Genomic DNA, 18,176 nt, shown 5'->3' on the forward strand with positions numbered 1-18,176 from the left:
GTCTGCCATTGCCCCTGCTTGTGTGCACGCGCGCGCACTCTCTCTCTAATAAATAAATAAAATCTTAAAAAAAAAAAAAGAAAAAAAGAAAATTCATCCTGGGGCACAATTATCGGACACAGAAAAACAAGAAACAAAAGAAACCAAGAGATAAGGAAACCAACTGAGAGAAAAAAAGATGAAGGTCTTCACTCAAGCATGATAGTATGGTCGGACAAAAAGGATGCAATTGCTCTGAAAACTTAAGAGAATTTAGTAAAATATATTGGATCACACTTGGTGATCTGTTGTTAGGTTTCAGTGGAAAGGGAGGGAAGGAAAGAAACAGCGGCACCTGAGCTTGGAGAGTGTGTGTGTGTGTGTGTGTGTGTGCGCGCGTGTGCATGTGTGTGTGTGTGTGTGTGACACTGTGCTAATAGCAAAGCCCAGAAGAGAAGGCAGGCTTTTGGTTTTGGACTAGTTACACACGAGGCATCCACAAGAGGACACCCAGCAGACAACCAGAAATAGCAATCTGGCACCCAGCTGCACCAACAGAGCTTGAACCATGGATTTGGAAATCACGGTTGGCACTGTTTGGAAATCACAGTATTTGAAACCCCCAAACGTATGACTTCCCCCCGAAAAGCAAGACAAGATAAAAGAGCCAAAGTCATTGTTCCAGAAAAGGCATCAGCACAGGGCTAGCCAAAGCAGGAAAGAGTGGTGCCAGGCAACTGAATTACATCATTGCTTAACCTCCTGTTCTGGGCCCAACGGTGTCCTCCCCAAATTCTTATGTTGAAGACCTAACCCCTTGTCCCTCAGAATGTGAATGTATCTGGGTAATTAAAGTAGAATGAAGTCTTACAGTGGGCCCTAATCCCACGCGACTGGCATTCTTTATAAGCAGGAGCAATTAGGATAGGGACATGTCCAAGGGAAGACCAAGGGAAGAGAGAAGAAAAACCACCATCTCCAAGCCAAGGAAAGAAAGAAGTCACAGGAGAATCCAACTCTGTCTACACTTGGATCTTGCCCATAAAGCCTCCACAGCTGTGAGACAAGACACTTCTGGGATTTAAGCTGCCTTACGGAGGCCCCAGGAAACTAACACACCCTCGAGACACACTCTCCTTACACGTGGGAAATGGTGGCTCAGACACGTTCATGGACTTGCCAACTAGAGGCAGAGTTTAGATTCAAATCCAGGCTGAACGAGGCCCAAACCCATCTTTCTGCCTCACTGGCTGACGGCATCACAGCAGACCGACAAGTGGATGTCACGGAGGATGGGATACAAAGGCCAGATTCCTGGAAACTGAGGCAGGATGGAAATTTGGGAGGGTGGAAAGAAGAGATGAGGCACATGGCACCTTCCACTGAGGGGAAACGTGGACAGAGGAGCCAGCCCAGCGAACAGAAGCTGAACAGACCTTCCCTTCTGAATTAAAACCGACACTTGGGAGAAATCTGGGTGACCACTAATGGGGAGACCAGTCCATTCCCAGACTCCTTCTGCCTTCCTTAATAATCCTGACAGTCTTTTGCATGGATCAAAGGAGACAAGCGTAATAAAACAGAAGGTCATATTTGGACAGATTCTTTGACTTATTCACTTACTAGTTGCTTGGGTTTTTACTTTTTTACCTGTTCAGGAATATAAGAAAATGGTACTTTATTAAATTCAAGACTACATGACGAAGGAGTTTATATTAAGGGGGGAAAGCCCCAATAACTACCTCAGCCAAGACAAACTCCCCATGAGGCCTGCCTCCTGGGTGATGACATCTGGGGATAGACCAGCCTAATGTCTCCGGGTCAGAAGGGAGCAGAGAGAAAACGCTGTAAGCCAGTGCTGGCTGTGATTCTTTCTCCCTCCTTTCTGGAAGCTTCTGAGTCCCTAAGGGCCATTGACAGAGCGATCTGATTTCCTGTGGATTCAGGAGGCTGCTGGAACCCAGGAAAACACTGGCATGTTCAGAATGGAGGCCCTTCTACACTCTTCGCTCATTCATCAACCTGCTTGGGGCTCACACTGTGGCACGGCTACCTCTGAATTTCTACTCCATGAAAGAGCTACGATTTTGGCCACATCTGGCTATGGACCAAAGCCCACTGTGTATACGTTACAAGAGTTTCGCTGGCTCACAAAACCCAACCCCAAACCCAATCCCCTTAGCAAGCGGCTCTCTCCACAGCAAACCTGTGTTCCTCACCACCACCCGCTACCGTCCTCACTCCGGTCGCCCTACTGCCATGCTCCTGCTTACTCAGCTTGGACATCCAAGAGATCTTGGCTTCATCCTTCTCCTTGCCCTCCTTCTGTTGTTCTGCTTCTCATCCTTCTCCAATTCATGGCTGAACCTTTGATTCCAAAAGGGCCCAACTGAGGACCCCCATGGTAGTGGGCGATAATTCTCAAGGGTAGGAGCAGCAGAGAGAACAGTAGGGCAATAAGGGGAGGTGTGTGATTTGAAAAAGCTCTTCTGGTAGTACTTCCAGGATGTCCTGGATGGCAGGGGCGACTCCCTCCTATGTGAGAGTCAGGCCCGCCTCTGCATGAACCCCAGGAGTCTCCTAGGTGAGCCCCCTCATCAGCACAGACTTCAACGAGGGCCTCCCCATGAGCGCTCGGTGCTCACTGTCCCAGGCCCTCCTCTGCCTCCTCTCTGGCCACCTTCCTTAAATAGTCTCATCTTGTGTCAATGGTTCCCCATTTCCTCCATGGCACACACTCCTCAGCCAAGAGTCCCGGTCCTTCTGACTGTTATCTTCCTTCTCGCCCCCTCACGGCCCAGAGCTCCAGGCAAATCTACGCCCAACGAAACCCGCCTGAACTGTCCACCACCAGCACTTTGCTTTCAGACGCTGTCCTCTGCCAAGAACGCCTTTTCTTCCACCTCCTCCCACTGAGATCCTGCTCACCCTTCCTGGCCCGGGTCAAATGCAGTCCTGATCTCTCTTCATGAAGCTTTCACCCTTAGCCCAGGCTACGAGGAATCTCGCCCTCCTCCATGCTCAGAACGTATATTCTCTGAACTTCTGCTGAGCGCTTAGCACCCTCCGTGACGTAAGTTATTTGCCAGTCCCTGCCCCCCCAACCCTACCAGGGTGGGAAGGTCCTGCAGAAAAGCAACCATAAGATCTTTAAAATCTCCCGCAGGGACTCGGGCACTTTCTTACAAACAGAAGATGGCTGAATTCCTTGACCCGCTTATCCAAGCATCCGAATATATAAAAAATGATCGCATTCCCATTAGAGGCCAGGTAGCAAGACCATGCCTTCTCCCGCAGCGGAGGGCTAGGTCACACAATCCCCCCAGTGCAGGGGTTCTCATTCCTCCCACTTTTCCTTCCAAAGAGGAAGCCGAGGCCCCAGCCGCATGTGCCAGAAAGGGGCAGGGTGGGGATCTACGCCCAAGCCTGTCCAACCCCATACCTGTTGCTTGTCACACCGGGAGCTGGAACCTGCAGGGGGCATCCTCTCTCACCCACGGCAGCCTGACTGCCTGCACCCATTCCTCACATCTCTGTTGTGTCCCCGCTTGTTTGACCCTCCGCACTTGGGCGGTTTCATCCCTGGCCCACCGTACTCAGTCAAATGGGTATTTAATGACAGAACATGTACCCCAAGGACCTCTGGGTGTACGCAAACTCAGAACGACCCATGGAGGCACAGATGCCCTTTCTGAAGTAAAAGATAGGGCCATTGACGGGAATAATGATAATTCTATTTTAGACATGAAGGTAACGTCTTTGGACATGGCCGAGTTTTACTTCTAATGACCAAGCTGGGCTTGGCCACAGTTAATGAAGGGAGGAGGCTCGGTGTTGATTTGCTTGGTGAAAGCCCCGACCTCCCCCTGTATCAAGTGTCACAGTGGAAGCCTTCCTGTCCAGCAGCAACAGCACCTCTGGGGGCCCTGGGGGTGAGGATGGCAGGGGATGAGGGGCTCAGGCCTAGGAACCAGCAGTCCACCATCCCTCCCAGTTGTGGTCTGACTTTCATGCCTTTCCATGCTCCTCGGCCTCCCGAAACTTCCACGCAGTTACTCCCTCCCCAGCACCTCTCTTCCTAACCTGAGACGGTGCAGCTCAAGCCCCCCACCAAAAACTAGCCAAAGTGGTTTTAATCTGAGAAGTGGGAGGTAAATTATGGGTTTTATGTGCATCAACGTGTACTTTAAGTCATGAGTAGTCTGTCATTTCCAGGCAGCTGCTTATGAAGAAACAAAGGGACTTTGTCCAGAGAAATTCCCCAGCCCCGGAGTCATTTTACATCTCTAAAAGAAAAAGGATGAGAAAATCCACATTTAAGAAAGCATACGCGTTTCTTAAGGAACTACAGAACTGTTCCCACAAATTTTGCAAGCCCTTGAAAACTAAAGATAAAACACTTCCTTTTCAGTTACCAAACTCAGCATTAAAACATCAACACAAGGGATCAGGGATTTACTCTCCAGATGTTTTATTGTGGTTTGGGAGAGAGTCAAAGCTGCCTCTCTCCGTGGGGAAATAAAAAGAGATCTAATTAAAAGTTTACAGTTGAATTACCTTAGAATAGAGGCTCGCTCTCTCCTACTTGCCACGAAGATAGAGTATTTGTTGAACATAGTAATTTGTGCCCATCTTAAAAAGCTGCTCAATGATCCCAATTTATGGCAACAATAATATTTAAGTTCCCATTTAGGCCGACTCTCAACAGAGAGCCCTACCAAAAAGGGAATTACACGGCGCCTCTCCATGTGTCATTTGTGAGAAAGTGACGAATTCCTTACCTTGAAAGTCATTATGAGATGAGTAAAGTGGAATTCTGCTTCCAGATCCAGTTGGATCGTTACATTTTCCACACCTATAGGAGATTTTTGGGAAATAACAAAAAGGAAATAGTAAACAGGGACATCTGTGAACAGTTGGGACTGTTGTCTCAAATTCTCTTTATGCCCCTCACAGAAATCCTCCTTGCCGTCTATCTGAAAGTGAAGCTACAGACAGGAAACCTGCCTTGGCGTAGGAGGTAAAGCGCAAATCAGAAGGCTTTCCCAGATCTCCACAAACGGTTCCAGAGCTCGACACATTGAATCTGCTGAGCGGAACAAGACATCCGGCAGATTGCCTCTAGTTGCTGTCAAGAAAGGCAGCTTTTGCTTAGGAGAAAGTAAAACATCTCCCCCTCCCTCTAAGCCAAGAGGCTCTCAAGGGGAAGGAGGGGGTCACTTCCTGTGCACAGTAGGGGTTCAGCTTGCAGCTTAAAGCAGGGGATCTAAGCCTCCTCCAGGCAAAACACAAATATTCCTTTTTTTAATGCATCAGCAAAGAAAATAAATAAGAGTCTACCACGCATATTAGTTATGCTCCCATTTAGAAAGAACTATCCCCGACGGGGAAGCCTTTGGATGCATCCCCACCACCGAAAAACAATGCCAGAGACAAAGAGTCCCTCAAATAAATACACCGGCCCAGAACAAATACTAACATCTTCCCTTTGGGGGAAGCCTGAACAAACAAACCAGCCTTCACACCAGGCCCTGAGGGTGGGTCAGTCCCACGTTAACACACTAAAAAGGCCACTGGAATTCCAGAGATGGAAAGTACTTCCCTCCTCCTCGCCAATACCTCCAGCCCTCCAGGCTGCCTCTTTGCTAAAGGAGACCTTTCCCTGTTTGCTGGGTTGGAGAGAGCTTCAGGGGGTCCACCTTCTATAGCAAAGGAAGTCTTAAAGGCAGGAAGACAGGAATGTGTCAGAATGAATCATGTCACAGGCTGGTGTATTTTCAGGAAATCAGTAGGACTTTTGAAATAAACTCTCCCACTGGACAACCGCCAAGCCAGTTGTGGGGGGTGGGGGGTGGTGGTCACTGAAACGGATATGAGTTAGTTGGAATGTTAAAGAAAAACATTATAATCACACTAACCAACCTTATCTAACTTATTAAAAAGGGCCATATTATAAACCGACTCGGGACATTTCGGAGTGGAAGGTGAGCTCAGCTCCCATGTGTCTCTTCTCTCCCAGGCTTTTAAAAACCTGCAGTGTTTGTTCAAAATGAAGAGATAACAAAATAACGTAAAGTGCAAACAAGACTAGGACCCTTTCTGTAACATAAGAACATACGCTGCATTGGGCGCCCTAAAAACACATTCCGTTTTAGATTTAGAACCTGATAACGCATTGCAGTTTTTTTTAAATAAGGGAAGAAAAATCCACAGAGAAATAAAAAAGGGTGATTCTTTCAAAGCGTGTTTGATTTCTGTCAGACCTAGGGGTAGATTCCCCAGGAAGGGTTCTGAAAAGTAGCTGTGCCCTCCAAGCCCATTTCGATGCCTGAACACCAATAATTTAAGGCCGCCACCTAAAGCTCCACTTGGATGAAACTCACAGAAAATGGATAAAATCACATCCAGAAAGAACATCTTTAATAATGAGGACACCAAGGAGGGGATGGGGGCAGTAACAACCAATCTGACTTTCTGAAGCCTAGGCATCAGCTAACCTCACTGAATCTCTTGGGACAGAGAACACAAGCGCCTCACCTTGAAAATCCGTCTTCCTGGCCTTTGGCCTCTTGCCCCACGAATTCAAAGTGGCAGATATCGGTGAACTCCTGAAGCAACCAAGAAAAACCCTCCCCTCCCCCGGCACTACCGCACACGATGAACAATATTACTGTCTATCAACTTGATACGAAAGTTGAGGTGTCCTTCTAATTGTCCTTTCATGTCACTGGAAGAATGTGGGCAGTCGGGACACGCTCCTGTTGTTTGGAAGCGGCACTGTGCTCTTTCAGAAATCCTCCGTGACTGGAGTACAGACTTACAGAAACTTCTCTATCACATTCAACTATCAACCAAGATAACCTCCTGTAAGAATTGGTAAGGCTCTAATGGACGGACACACTTTTTGAGGACGAGACTACCTCAAACTGGTAACCAATGCAGTCCCAAGGTTGACCAATGAATAATCAATCAACTCTCCCCAGAACCCAAGAGTCTTCTGAAAAGCAAGGATAATTTCATAGTCAATGACAAGGAAGTCCAGTAAGGGAGTTCCTCTTTATAGAAAGTTACATGACAGCAAGTCTCCAAAAGCTTCCCAGGGATAGGGCATATATAAGAGAGAGATCTAGTCAAATCCATATTCTCTATGGCCAAACCTAGGTTTACAGCTTTGAGATCCAGAATTCTCATAATTTTTTGGAAGATCTAATGGTACATTGTTATTGAGAAGACACAGTAACTCTACCTTTATTTCCCAAAGTTCAGCATTCAAGTTTGACACAGATGCAAAACTAATGGGGGATAGTTTCCCAGTGAAATAACATCAAATTTGATGAATTTACTAAACCCAAACCCGGGGCACCTGGGTGGCTCAGTGGGTTAAGTCTCTGCCTTCAGCTCAGGTCATGATCTCAGGGTCCTAGCATCGAGCCCCATATTGGGCTTTCTGCTCAGCAGGGAGCCTGCTTCCCCCCCTCTCTCTGCCTGCCTCTCTGCCTATTTGTGATCTTTCTCTCTGTGTCAAATAAATAAAATACATTAAAAAAAAAAAATTAAACCCAAACCCCAAGGCAAAGAAAGGAAAAAGGAGCTGGCTTCACATACTCACTAGAGAAATTGAGTGGGGGTCATATCTAGGTTGACAGAGTCGTTGAAAAATTCATACCTAGTGCTGAGTCACAGTACTATTACTGAATTTTCTTAGAGGGAAGGACACTGATGGTAGGGGGGCTGCTTTTGCCTTTTCCTTTGGGGTTGATCAAAATGAAAGATGCCATATTTTATGGAAGATTTAGGGCTGTGCAGGGCCTTCCACATCCCCAACAGATACAGCCGCACCCACAAAGACTCCCCTCAGGATGAGGGCTACGAAATACTCCTTTGGTCTAGCATCAAAGACTTCTTTCTTACAGAAAGTGCATACTTGAGGAAGAAAGATCAGATTTTACCAAGAAAAGTTAGTGCTAGGCAGTAAATCCGCCAAAGGCCATAATTATAGGGCAGACAAACCAATCAAGATTACAAATACCCAGGAGCCTGTAAACTCCTTCCAGGTGACCAATCACACACCAAGCCACATACCGTTTTCGGATTGCCACCAAATCTTAAGGCGGTTTGGAGCAAATGTAGTGACCACATTTTCAATGAGATGACTGTCAGGGTTGAGGGTCTCATGATAAGGATCTTGTGAATTGCAGATGAAGCATTTTTTGTCCTCCTGAAAGGAAAGTCAGTTTCATGAGTCTAGGAAGCAATCACACACACACACACACACACACACACACACACAAAATGCACACACACCACAAATTAAGCCCACAATACAGAAATCAAGCTGACTTGCTTCAAGAAAAATAAATGTCTCAAAATTACTTACATGACACATAATATGCCTTTTACTTTTTAACTTACGGGGTATGCATTACTGCTGAAAATTTCCTCCACGCTTGTAAATTCAAGGTCAGAAGTAAAAGGTGGCATTGTTTCCACAAGCTATTAATTTAATCAAAATGAAATTTCTAGGCATAAGCCTTCATCTCAATGAATAGCTAGAGAAGCTTACTCTTCCAGTAAAATGCAGAAGAGGTATTAAAGAATTTTTGCTGACATAAAGCAAACTGAAAAATGAAAGGGGAGAAAATAAAAAGAACAATGCATTCGGCCTGTTTTTCTAAAACCTACATAAGACAGAGGCCAAGTATTACGCAGATGAATTTAAGAAGCTTTGAGAAATACAGAACCCGTTTTCTCAGCTTCTGCTCTGCCCAAGAATTAATGGTGGCAGCTTAATCAATGGTGGCAGCTTGCAGACTAACCCAGAAACCGCTCGGAATATTTGGGAAGTGAGGACGAGGCTGTGGTGCTTTGTTATGAGCACTGTACACTGAGACCAACTCAAAGAATGCCAACACGGACCTTCACGAAGCTGAGAATGGCATCGGTAAAGATCCACAAATATCGAACAACACTGAAGCAGGGATAATATTCTGATAAGGACAGTATCAACGAATTGTACTTTTATGTTTGTCCTTATTTAGTTATTAGTTATCCCCTTCCTCCCGGAAAGGATTAGGGACGAGCAAAAGGTACTAAGAAAAAGCGAGAAAACAGAAGTCAGGAATTCAATGGGACCCTGGACAAAATACTTAAGATTCCTGCCTCAGTTTTCAGACCCATTAAATGTTTGAGAGAAGTGCACACCCAGGCCCTTTCTTTAGAATCTGCTATCTGTAAAGAGCACTCCACACTTTCATGGCTGATCCCATAATCCAGAGAGTTTGCCTTGACTTGGCTTTGAAGACAAACAATTCAATTCTCATTCTGGTCAAAGCCAGATTCAGAATCTGGGGATTCATTTACAGGATGTCCTCACCTCCGAGGTAAATGTTAACACAATATTTTAGGTAAGATTTACATGCTAATATTAGAAAAGGTAACATCGACTGCCTTCATTAACCTGTAGCCAAGGAAACTAATACTGGAGAACAATTACCAGAACTCAAAAAAAAGTTTAATTATAGCCACCCTTCTAATCAGGAGGAAGCAGTCTAGACATCTCTGTGTAAACCTGGAAGCAAAGGAGCAGAATCCACTTTACCGCATTCCTTTGGTTTAATTTCTCCAGTCTCCAGAATGGGCTCTCTCCTGGCTTTATAAAAGTGGCTCCATTTTAAGGTCTCTGTGGTGCAAACCACACAACATGGACCTCCTCCCAAAGGGCAGGTATCCAGTCAGGTGGAGGGACCAAAACTGGAGCAGCTGGCTCTGGCACTTGGAAGCAGGTAAGACTAGCTGCCTTTTGCTTGCTTTAGAGGTCAGAAATAACAGGCTACTTAAAAAAAAAAAAAAAAAGCAAAAGGCTTCTGATTCTAGGTAGTTAATTTTGGGACACCTGGGTGGCTCAGTTGGTTAACTGTCTGCCTTGGGCTCAGGTCATGATCTTGGGGTCTTGGGCCCCCGCATGTAGCTCTTTGCTCACCTGGGAGCTTGCTTCTCCTGTCTGCTCTGCCTACCACTACCCTCTGCTTGTCCTCTCTCTCTCTGACAAATAAAATCTTTTAAAAATAATAAAATATATTTTTGACTTTGTAAAAATGTGACCTTTGAAATCTAAGATCCTGGCCCCGTTGTTAGAAGGCACCCAGAAATTTCATTTGGGTCCTTCTCTGTCAGGGTACCATGGCAACCAGGAAATTCTGAAGAGGTATCTAATGGAGGTAGATGGGGAACAACACCACAGGAAAGAAAATCAGGGTCAGTGACTAGAATGACCTTGCAAGGTATCCATCAGCGCTACCATACCCTTTATCCAAGAGAAATGGGAAAAACCCAAGATCACTACCCAGAATAAGAAAAAGAGATAAACTATCTTTTACACACATTCTAAGGAGGACAGATTTAAAATAACCACAAAACGTTAAGCACTCGGGACTTTTTGAAGGCTCAGGGTCAGGATCCGGGGCAGGGACCGGGTTGCCTGCAGTCCTGCCTTTCCATGCTGACTGCGCCCGCAGTGGAGGCGGCAGGAAATGTTTGGCGGATACAACTGTGCAAACGGAGATGGAGCAAAAAAAGGGTGAGCAGCCAGTCTAATCCCGGGACTCCCCGACTGGCCGCGCTTCCTATCTGGATAGCTGGCAGGATGTGGAGTCCCCAGGGCCTGGCTCCTGGGTCTCTAGACCGGAGGAGGCGCGCGTAGAGCCGGGAGCTGGGATCTCCGCCCTCACCTGGAGGTGGCTGACAATACAGTATGGCTCAGGCTTGTGCAGCCCGCACGTCGAGGTCACGGAGAGCTTCTGTGCTCGGCCGATGAGAAGGTCACCCGTGGCGGGGTAGCAGCTGCCCTCCGCGCAGCCATAGCTGAATTCGGGTTCTTGAGCGCGCACTTTGGCTCCGTACAGGGCTGTGGAAAAGGGCAGGCGACCCGGGAGGTGGGGGAGTGGGTAGGACACAAGCAGGGAGCGCGCCCAAGCGAAAGGTACAAGAAGGGGCGGGAACAGAGTAGGTTCAGAAGAAAGTAGAATGCACAGAAAAAAGCCCATTGGAAAGATGAGCGAGGAGGAGGTCGGCACGTGGAGAGGGTTCGGAAAGAGACACGGTATCACGTTGGTCCGGCAGTCCAGAATATCATTCCCCGGAGACCTAGAGACACTCAAGCCCACCCAGATCTGCCTTGGGGAAGCAGCTCCAGCCACAAAAGGTAGACGTGCAGACCAGCCACTTCGATGAGCCTGTGCCTGGACCTGAGCGCAGGCAGGCGAGCGGGCAAACATCCATGCGTGCGCCGGTAGGGGGGTGAGTGTATGAACCTCCGTGCACGCGGCAGCCTGTGCATCCTCAGTGTGAAACCGTGTGTGCGTGCGCGTGGAAATGTGTGAGTGTGCGTGCGTGCACCCTCGGAGATCCCGGGCGCTTCTTTGGGGGCGAGGCAGCAGGACTCGCAGGGGGCGCCGCTTTCCCAAGCAAGGGGCGAGTGGACAAGTCCCTGCGGCTTTGGAGTGCCTTCAACGCTTCGTCATTCCAGGGAAGCACCCGGTCCAGCTGTTTCTGGCGCCATCCGGGGGCAAACAGCGATAGTTAATTGAAGCCACATGGCTCCAATCTGTTCCCAGGATTAAGCCTGCGCTCAGCTTGTATGCTTCGCCGGGAAATGGGCTCCAGGGCAGCTCTCGGCGACAAGCTCCCAGCCGACCCCAGGAAGCCTGACCCCCCCATCCCCTCGCAGTGGAGAGACCCACCGTGAACCCGCCGAAGGTGCAAAGCCCAGAGCAGGGGCCGCGGATCCCCAGTTCTAGTCACAGAGCCCCCAGGTTGCGGGTCCGCAGCGATCCTCGCGCGCAGTCCTCAGCCGCCACCGAGGGCGCTGGCGTTTAATCCCGGGGCACGATTCCCACCCCAGTCCCTCTCCGATCGTCCAGGCGCCCTCGAAGCAGGGTCAAACGCCTTCAGGGGCTTCTTCCCCACCCACGCCTCCTCCCCCCACCCCCTCCCCCCACCACCGCGTCCGAGGAATTACCTAAGAAACTGAAAGCGAACACCTGGAGCAGCCCCATGGCCAGTCCCTGCAGCCGAGGGGACACCCCTGCGGAGGACTGGAGAACGCACCGGCCGAGCCGCCTGCCCTTTTCCCCCTCGTCTTCCTTTCTGGAGAAGTAAAGGAAAAAAAAAGCAAGTGTTCAGAGAGCAGAGAGGGGCCCTTCTATTTCCTGCCGCTCCCACGGAAGCGGGGAGTCCGAGGGTCGGGAGGGGAGAAAATCGCGCAGCCACTTTGTCCTCCTCACCCGGGCGGTGAGAGCGCTCTCCCCGCCGCCGGCAGCCCCGAGCCCAAAGAAGGGAATTAGAAAGTTTAGCCTTGGGAGGAACCGGGGGAGGTGCCTCCGCTCATGCGCACACCGAGAGCAGGGGCTGAGGGGGCGGGCGGCCACCGCCGGGCGAGGAGGGGGTGAGGTCCGGGTCCCACCCTCCCGGGGCGCCTCTTTTGTTTTAAGGCCGCGCCTGCGGTCGCCGCGGGCTCCGGGCTGTCCCGGGTGCGCTGCGCGCGGGGGGCGGGCGGCGTCTGGGCTGGTGGCGGAGGTAGGTGTGGGGATCGCGGCGCGAGGGGGGCCCGGCGGGACCTACCGCGCGCTCGGGCGTTTACATTTGCAACGAGTGAGTCACGAAAGGGTACCCGGGACCGCAGACTCCCGCCGGAGGGAGAAGGCAGGTTAACCCTTTAGAAAGAGGGTCGACCTGTCAGGTTTGTGGCCCGGAGACAAGGAATCGGCATCCCTGAGCTTGGGCTGGACGCGGTATCTCCAAGGTCTCCACGCGAAGCCGGGAAAACTGCTGCTCACTGGGCTCCCCGGGCGCGCACGTGCATTTATTCGGGACCTGCCTTTAGTCCCTGCCACCCAGGTGGCCACGGCATCGAATTACCCACTTAATTGTTTTTAAAAATCTACTTCTTACCTACTTCCAGGCGATGGCTCCAATTCAGGTAATTTCTCGAATGACACCATTGTTGGTGAGGCTTTTTCCCATGTCATCGTGACAGGGTTGGCTCAACCACGAATGAGACACACTTCGCCATCTCCGCAAAGCGCCACCTCGGCGATTCTAGAGAGGAGCTCCATGGTTTACAGATGGGGGGGGGGGGGGCTCCTAATGGCACTGTGTGCGACCTGTCTGGTTAGATCAGGGGTGAACAGAAGCTCACGCACCTTCTGGGAGTTGGGGAGGGAAGAGAGGGGGCCGGCGGAACGCCGCCCTTCCACGAACCAGCCCAGTTCTGCTGCCTTGGCGCAGCGGATTGAGTCAAAGCTGGCGTTTTCCGCAAAAGTGCCCTGCACGGGGTGTGTGTGTGGGGGTGGGGGGGAGTCCCAGCAGTTGCTAGCCCAGCCAGGAGATTTTGCTTGTTTTTAATTATCCCAGGGGGAAGGGTTTAAGTGGCTCGTTGGTCAGCTTTTAACTGAGCTGCAATGAAATCGGGCCCAGGGAAAGTTTAATCATTAGACCGCAAAGTAAAGCTGCTTTATGGGTTTATAAACTTCCTTTCTGCTGCGGGAGTCAGGAGCCTCAGGTCTTGGTGATGCATTAATTAGTCACTAAATCAGCACTTGCCCTGCGCTAGCCTTCTGATCCGTTTGCCCCCCATCCCCCAAATGCCCAGGATCCTTGGTGCTGGCTGGGCAGTCCCGCAACACAGAGAAAGCAGATGCCCTTGTGAAGGCCATGGAGGGTCTTCAGAGCTTAATTTAAAAAAAAAAAAAAAAAAAAAAAAAAAAAGAGGAAAATGCTTTTCCCCTGGTTGAACTCTAATACCCTGGGCCAATGTTGCTTATTAGTTTTTCATCCATAGACATGGCAAGCATGGTTCAATTCTGCCTCTTTCATGAGACTGGCTTCTGCTTTGGCAGCTGCTGAGCCCTCCCTGCTACTCACCAGTGGTATTTGTCCCTGGTCAGTTCTTCTCATAGACTGCAAAGAGTTACCTTCAGCACTGTTCTAAAGCCTCGAACCCTGACCATCTCACTCTCAGGAGTAAACTTAACATTACTGAGAAAGTTAAGTGATTTGTTGAGGGTTTGTTTGTTTGTTTGTTTGTTTTTTAACTCATATGTGCAGGGACTAATGTATAGAATACGCATTCACCCTCTGACCATTCCATCTGTGAATTTGTCTGTCTCCATTCCCCATTCCAGAATGTACTTTTGTCTTGGAAGTTTGTGTCCTCCTCTGACCTGCTAAGGACAAGGCTCTCACATGTAAACCCGCTCGATTTCCCGTCCTAACAAACCAAAAAACCTTTCTCTATTCTCAACACTCTCAACTCCTTTCCTTCTTTTGACTTTCCTAGCCCAGGTACTTGAAAAGATAGTTTGCTCTCCTTTCTGTTTCCTTTTCGTTGCTCCTTTATTTCATTATAATAGGACCTCCATCTTCACCACTGGTCTCACTGATTACTATGGACCCTCTTACTGCCAAGTGCAATGGCCCTTGTCCCTACTGGGTCTCTGTGGCTTATCTCACATTCCCTTTTTGAGACTTTTTTCCTTCACTTCCAGGACACAATTCCAAAATTTTCCTATAGGACTCTAACACCCCCTCTGCCATTTCTCTTTCCCCTCTCTTTCCTTTAAACATAGATGCTCCCAAAGTTTGCATCAACAGCTTCTTTTCCCTCTGAACTCTCTCATCCAAGCCCAACCTCTCCACCACCTTAGGCTTGGTACTCCCTACATCTGTAACTCCAGTTTGTACTGTGCGTGAAATTTACATCCAATTTCTAACAACTATTGAATAGCTCTACTTTGATGGCCCATAAGTACATGTGTTGCAAAAGTGACCCTTCCCCACCAATCCCTCTTAGAACAAAATCTGTTCTTCTGTTTCTAATTTCTACTATTAGCATGGTGATCCACCTCTGAGCTCAGGACAAGCCTGGGAACAAACCTTGCTATAGGATTTGCAGAGGGCAATGCAGAATGAAAATGAGCATGTGGGCCCTTTGTTCAAAAATTAATGGTTTCAAGATGTTAACAGAGCATTAAACCAAGCCCGGGACCCTTGTGAGACTCTACAGATCCCACGTCCTTAAAGGCAGTCCAGCCTGGGGCTTGTGTTGACCATTTCCCTCACCTTACCTTTCCCTGTCACTAGCTCCTGTCCTTTCTACTTCACTAGCAACTAGCCACCATGTTCCCATTGTCCCAGTATCACCACCCTGCCTCAGTTCAGTCTGTCCTCATGTCCCGTCTGAACCCCTGCAGGAACCACCCCCGCCCCCACCCCTAGCTGCCGTGTCTATTCCAAACTCTCCCCTTCTCCTTGTCCAACCCACCCTATCACCACCAGAAGGATTTCTGAGGCACACCTTGGATTAAGTCATTCTCTTGTTCCAAAGGCTTCAATGGCTTCCCTCTGCCTATATGAGCTTTTTGGAGTTGCCTGTGGAGACACACTTTATACTTCTGCCCTCTGCTCCATGAACCCCCACTAAACTCATCAGCTTAGTGAACTACCATGCATCTTTTAAGCTTCCCCTTAAACAGGGTTCCTCTCTTTCCTCTCTCCACCCCCAACTCTGTCCACCAGCACCTTGTAAAAGCCTGTTTCAGCGTAAATGACATAATGCTGTAACTATTTGTTTATGCCCTTATCTCTAATAGACAGTAAGACAAGGCCAAGTATTATGCAACACTGATTTATGCATAAACATTGCCTAATGTGACAGGGGCACATTGTAGGTGCTCAATAAATGTTTCTTCAATGCAATTAAATAAAAACTAGTCTCCATGTTCGGAACACTTCTTTAAGTCTTAAATGTCCTCTTTCTACCTAACGTGTATTTCTATTCAAGTAGAAAAAAAAAATGTCACCAGACTTGAGATCAGTTTAGGAATACTTCCAAATTTCACTCATGAACAAATTCTTCCTCTCTGTTCTATTTCATACGACTTCCTCTGGTTTCTGAGGATGTTACAAATTTAGGAAGAATGAATCACTTTTTTTAGCGGAGCTTGTCGAAGCTTTACTCCTGCTGACACGACCCTTACTTTCTTATCCAGTCCACATGTGTCCTCACCTGGACTGACCTGCTTCAGTGTAAGGCAGTCTTTACTGGAAAATTCTGCAGCATTTGAATGGCAGATGGGACTGCAACGTGTTGGCTGTTCCGTCTCAAAGACCATGTAACAGTTGTCTTTCTGAGGCATTGTTTGTTTGAAGGAAAAAAACAACCTGCTTTCAAGGTCACCTTCATAGTCTTAGAATGCCACTTATGAACGTCATTTTAAATCCTGGATTGATGTAAAACAAGGATGGCACATTCTAGACTTTGACCTTTAGGTTTTAAAACCTGGCTGTTTACGGAATATTGTTCTCATGAACAATACTAGATTTTGAAAAATCAGATTTAAGTGTACTTTGTGAGATTCTGAAGTGAGCTTAAAAAAAAAAGAATGTTCAATGACCAGGAAAATTCAGAACAAATGTCACAGAGCACTTTCTATATGTCCCTTTTATAATATGTGGGACAGGAATTTATAATTTTGTGTCAAATGCCCGTTGTCCTTAGGAACTCTTTGAGGGCAGGCACTGTGTTTTATTGGCATTTAGATTTCCGTCCAGTGGCAGAGTTTTTGGTGTACGGAATACCCTCAGAATGTGCTTGCTGGATAAGTAATAAAAATTGAATAATCCTTCCTTAGAACCATTAAAGGAGCTCATAGGAGTGCTGTCACCTTCTAGAATAGGGAAGGCCTGAATCAAGCAGGGAGTCATGGTATTTTCACTCTCAGGCCATGCAACAGAAACTGCTACTTGGGCTTATGGTAACATCCCTTTGTCTGGTAACAGCACCCAGAGTTTTTTGAGGGGACTAGTCCCTTGACACCATCAGCCCACCTAATTTGAATAGGGCCGATCCCTCCATGGGCTCCAGGCTAATAATTCAGTGCATTTCTATCTCCTTCTTCCCAGTGTTTGGTTCAGGAGTGGGTATACAACTCAAATTTTCCAGTTAGACAGCTTCTGGGTTTTTTTTTTTTTTTTTTTTTTTTGTGGGAGAGAAAAATCTTTCTCCCTGGACTTAGAATCATATGGATAGAACTGGTGGAGGCCACTTGAGACCAGGGCTAACCACAGAGGAAGTTAGAATGGAGGGAAGCAACAGGGCAGATCCTTAAGGTCTATCTTGGAATATCTTGATCTAGCTATGCCTGAAGCCAGCAGACATTACCCAAGCCAAGACCATTTCATGGCTATGTAGCATGAGAGTTATAAACCTTTGTTGTTTGTAGTTTGAGATTGGGTCGGGGGGAGGGGGTGTTGATGAGCAACCTGACCTAGTTTACCATGATGATTCAAGCAGGTCTTTATCATTACTGTCTTAAAAAGTCATCTGTCTATTCTTAAATATGTCAAAACAGGTCACAAATGAGGACCCAAGTCTGTATTTGAACGTTTTAAAATGGTCACTAAAGAGATATAAAGGGGTTGCATCCGTGCTCTTCATGGGCTTTCTGAAAGGCTGCTCACCCACTGAACTTCACCTCCCGCAAAGGCGGCAAGATCCCGCTAGAGGTAGGGTGACACTTTGTACCCATCTATGCCTGTGAATTCCAAACCTCTTTAAAAATGTCTTATCTATATTTAACAGAAATGCCATAGAAACAGTTTAACTAGGACACATTTTCAGCTCACTGTTTATTCTTTGTTTATGGATTTTAGCATCTGGTTGCTAACCTAGAGCTTTAAAATTGAATAGGGTGGGGGGTGCCTGGGTGGCTCAGTCCTTAAGCATCTGCCTTCAGCCCAGCACATGATCCTGGAGCCCTGCTCAGCGGGAAGCCTGCTCCTCCCTCACCCAGTCTCCCTTCTCTGCCTGTGTTCCCTCTCCCTATCTCTGTCAAATAAATAAAATATATTTTTTAAAATTAAAAATAAAAATAAAATAAAATTGAATAAGAGAGAGATTAATGATTGAGGTAAAGCTCAAGAGCCTTAGCAAAGCTCTTAAATTTTTTCTCATTTAATTAGATTCATAGCAGGATTAACTTAAATGTAGTCAATTAAACATTTTAAGATTTGATTACTTGTCATGATCTAGTTTGATTTTTCTAGCATATCTTATCTTTACCTTCGTTCATGAGTGCCCTACTGAAAGGGGTGTGGCATAGGAATGTAAAAAACACAAATACTTGCCAATAAAATTTATA

General features: G+C 47.6%; 1 protein-coding gene and 1 long non-coding RNA gene across 8 annotated transcripts in view; one reads left to right on the forward strand and one right to left on the reverse strand.

The window, feature by feature from the left end:
* The window catches only part of LAMB1 (laminin subunit beta 1), a 68,199-nt gene extending 55,394 nt beyond the window's left edge, over window positions 1-12,805 (reverse strand). The window contains exons 1-5 of one of the 2 annotated variants that reach the window (XM_082691980.1): window positions 12,598-12,805; window positions 11,996-12,123; window positions 10,707-10,882; window positions 8,062-8,197; window positions 4,761-4,834 (exon numbers count right to left, since the gene is read on the reverse strand). In XM_082691980.1, coding sequence (XP_082548106.1) covers window positions 4,761-4,834; window positions 8,062-8,197; window positions 10,707-10,882; window positions 11,996-12,032 — 423 coding nt within the window. In that variant the 5' untranslated portion in view covers window positions 12,033-12,123; window positions 12,598-12,805. Of the gene's footprint in view, window positions 1-4,760; window positions 4,835-8,061; window positions 8,198-10,706; window positions 10,883-11,995; window positions 12,124-12,260; window positions 12,365-12,597 lie in introns of those variants that run through there. The other variant, XM_082691979.1, reaches the window with a different exon arrangement.
* LOC309844782 overlaps window positions 8,235-18,176 on the forward strand; it is a 55,414-nt gene continuing 45,472 nt past the window's right edge. For 2 of the 6 annotated variants that reach the window (XR_014300897.1, XR_014300898.1), the window contains exon 1: window positions 9,443-9,761. This is a non-coding gene — a long non-coding RNA (uncharacterized lncRNA). Of the gene's footprint in view, window positions 9,762-18,176 lie in introns of all 6 variants that reach the window. The other 4 variants (XR_014300894.1, XR_014300895.1, XR_014300896.1 and 1 more) reach the window with 4 other exon arrangements.

The sequence above is a fragment of the Mustela nivalis genome (assembly GCF_964662115.1).
Source record: "Mustela nivalis genome assembly, chromosome: 12".
Lineage (NCBI taxonomy): Eukaryota > Metazoa > Chordata > Mammalia > Carnivora > Mustelidae > Mustela > Mustela nivalis.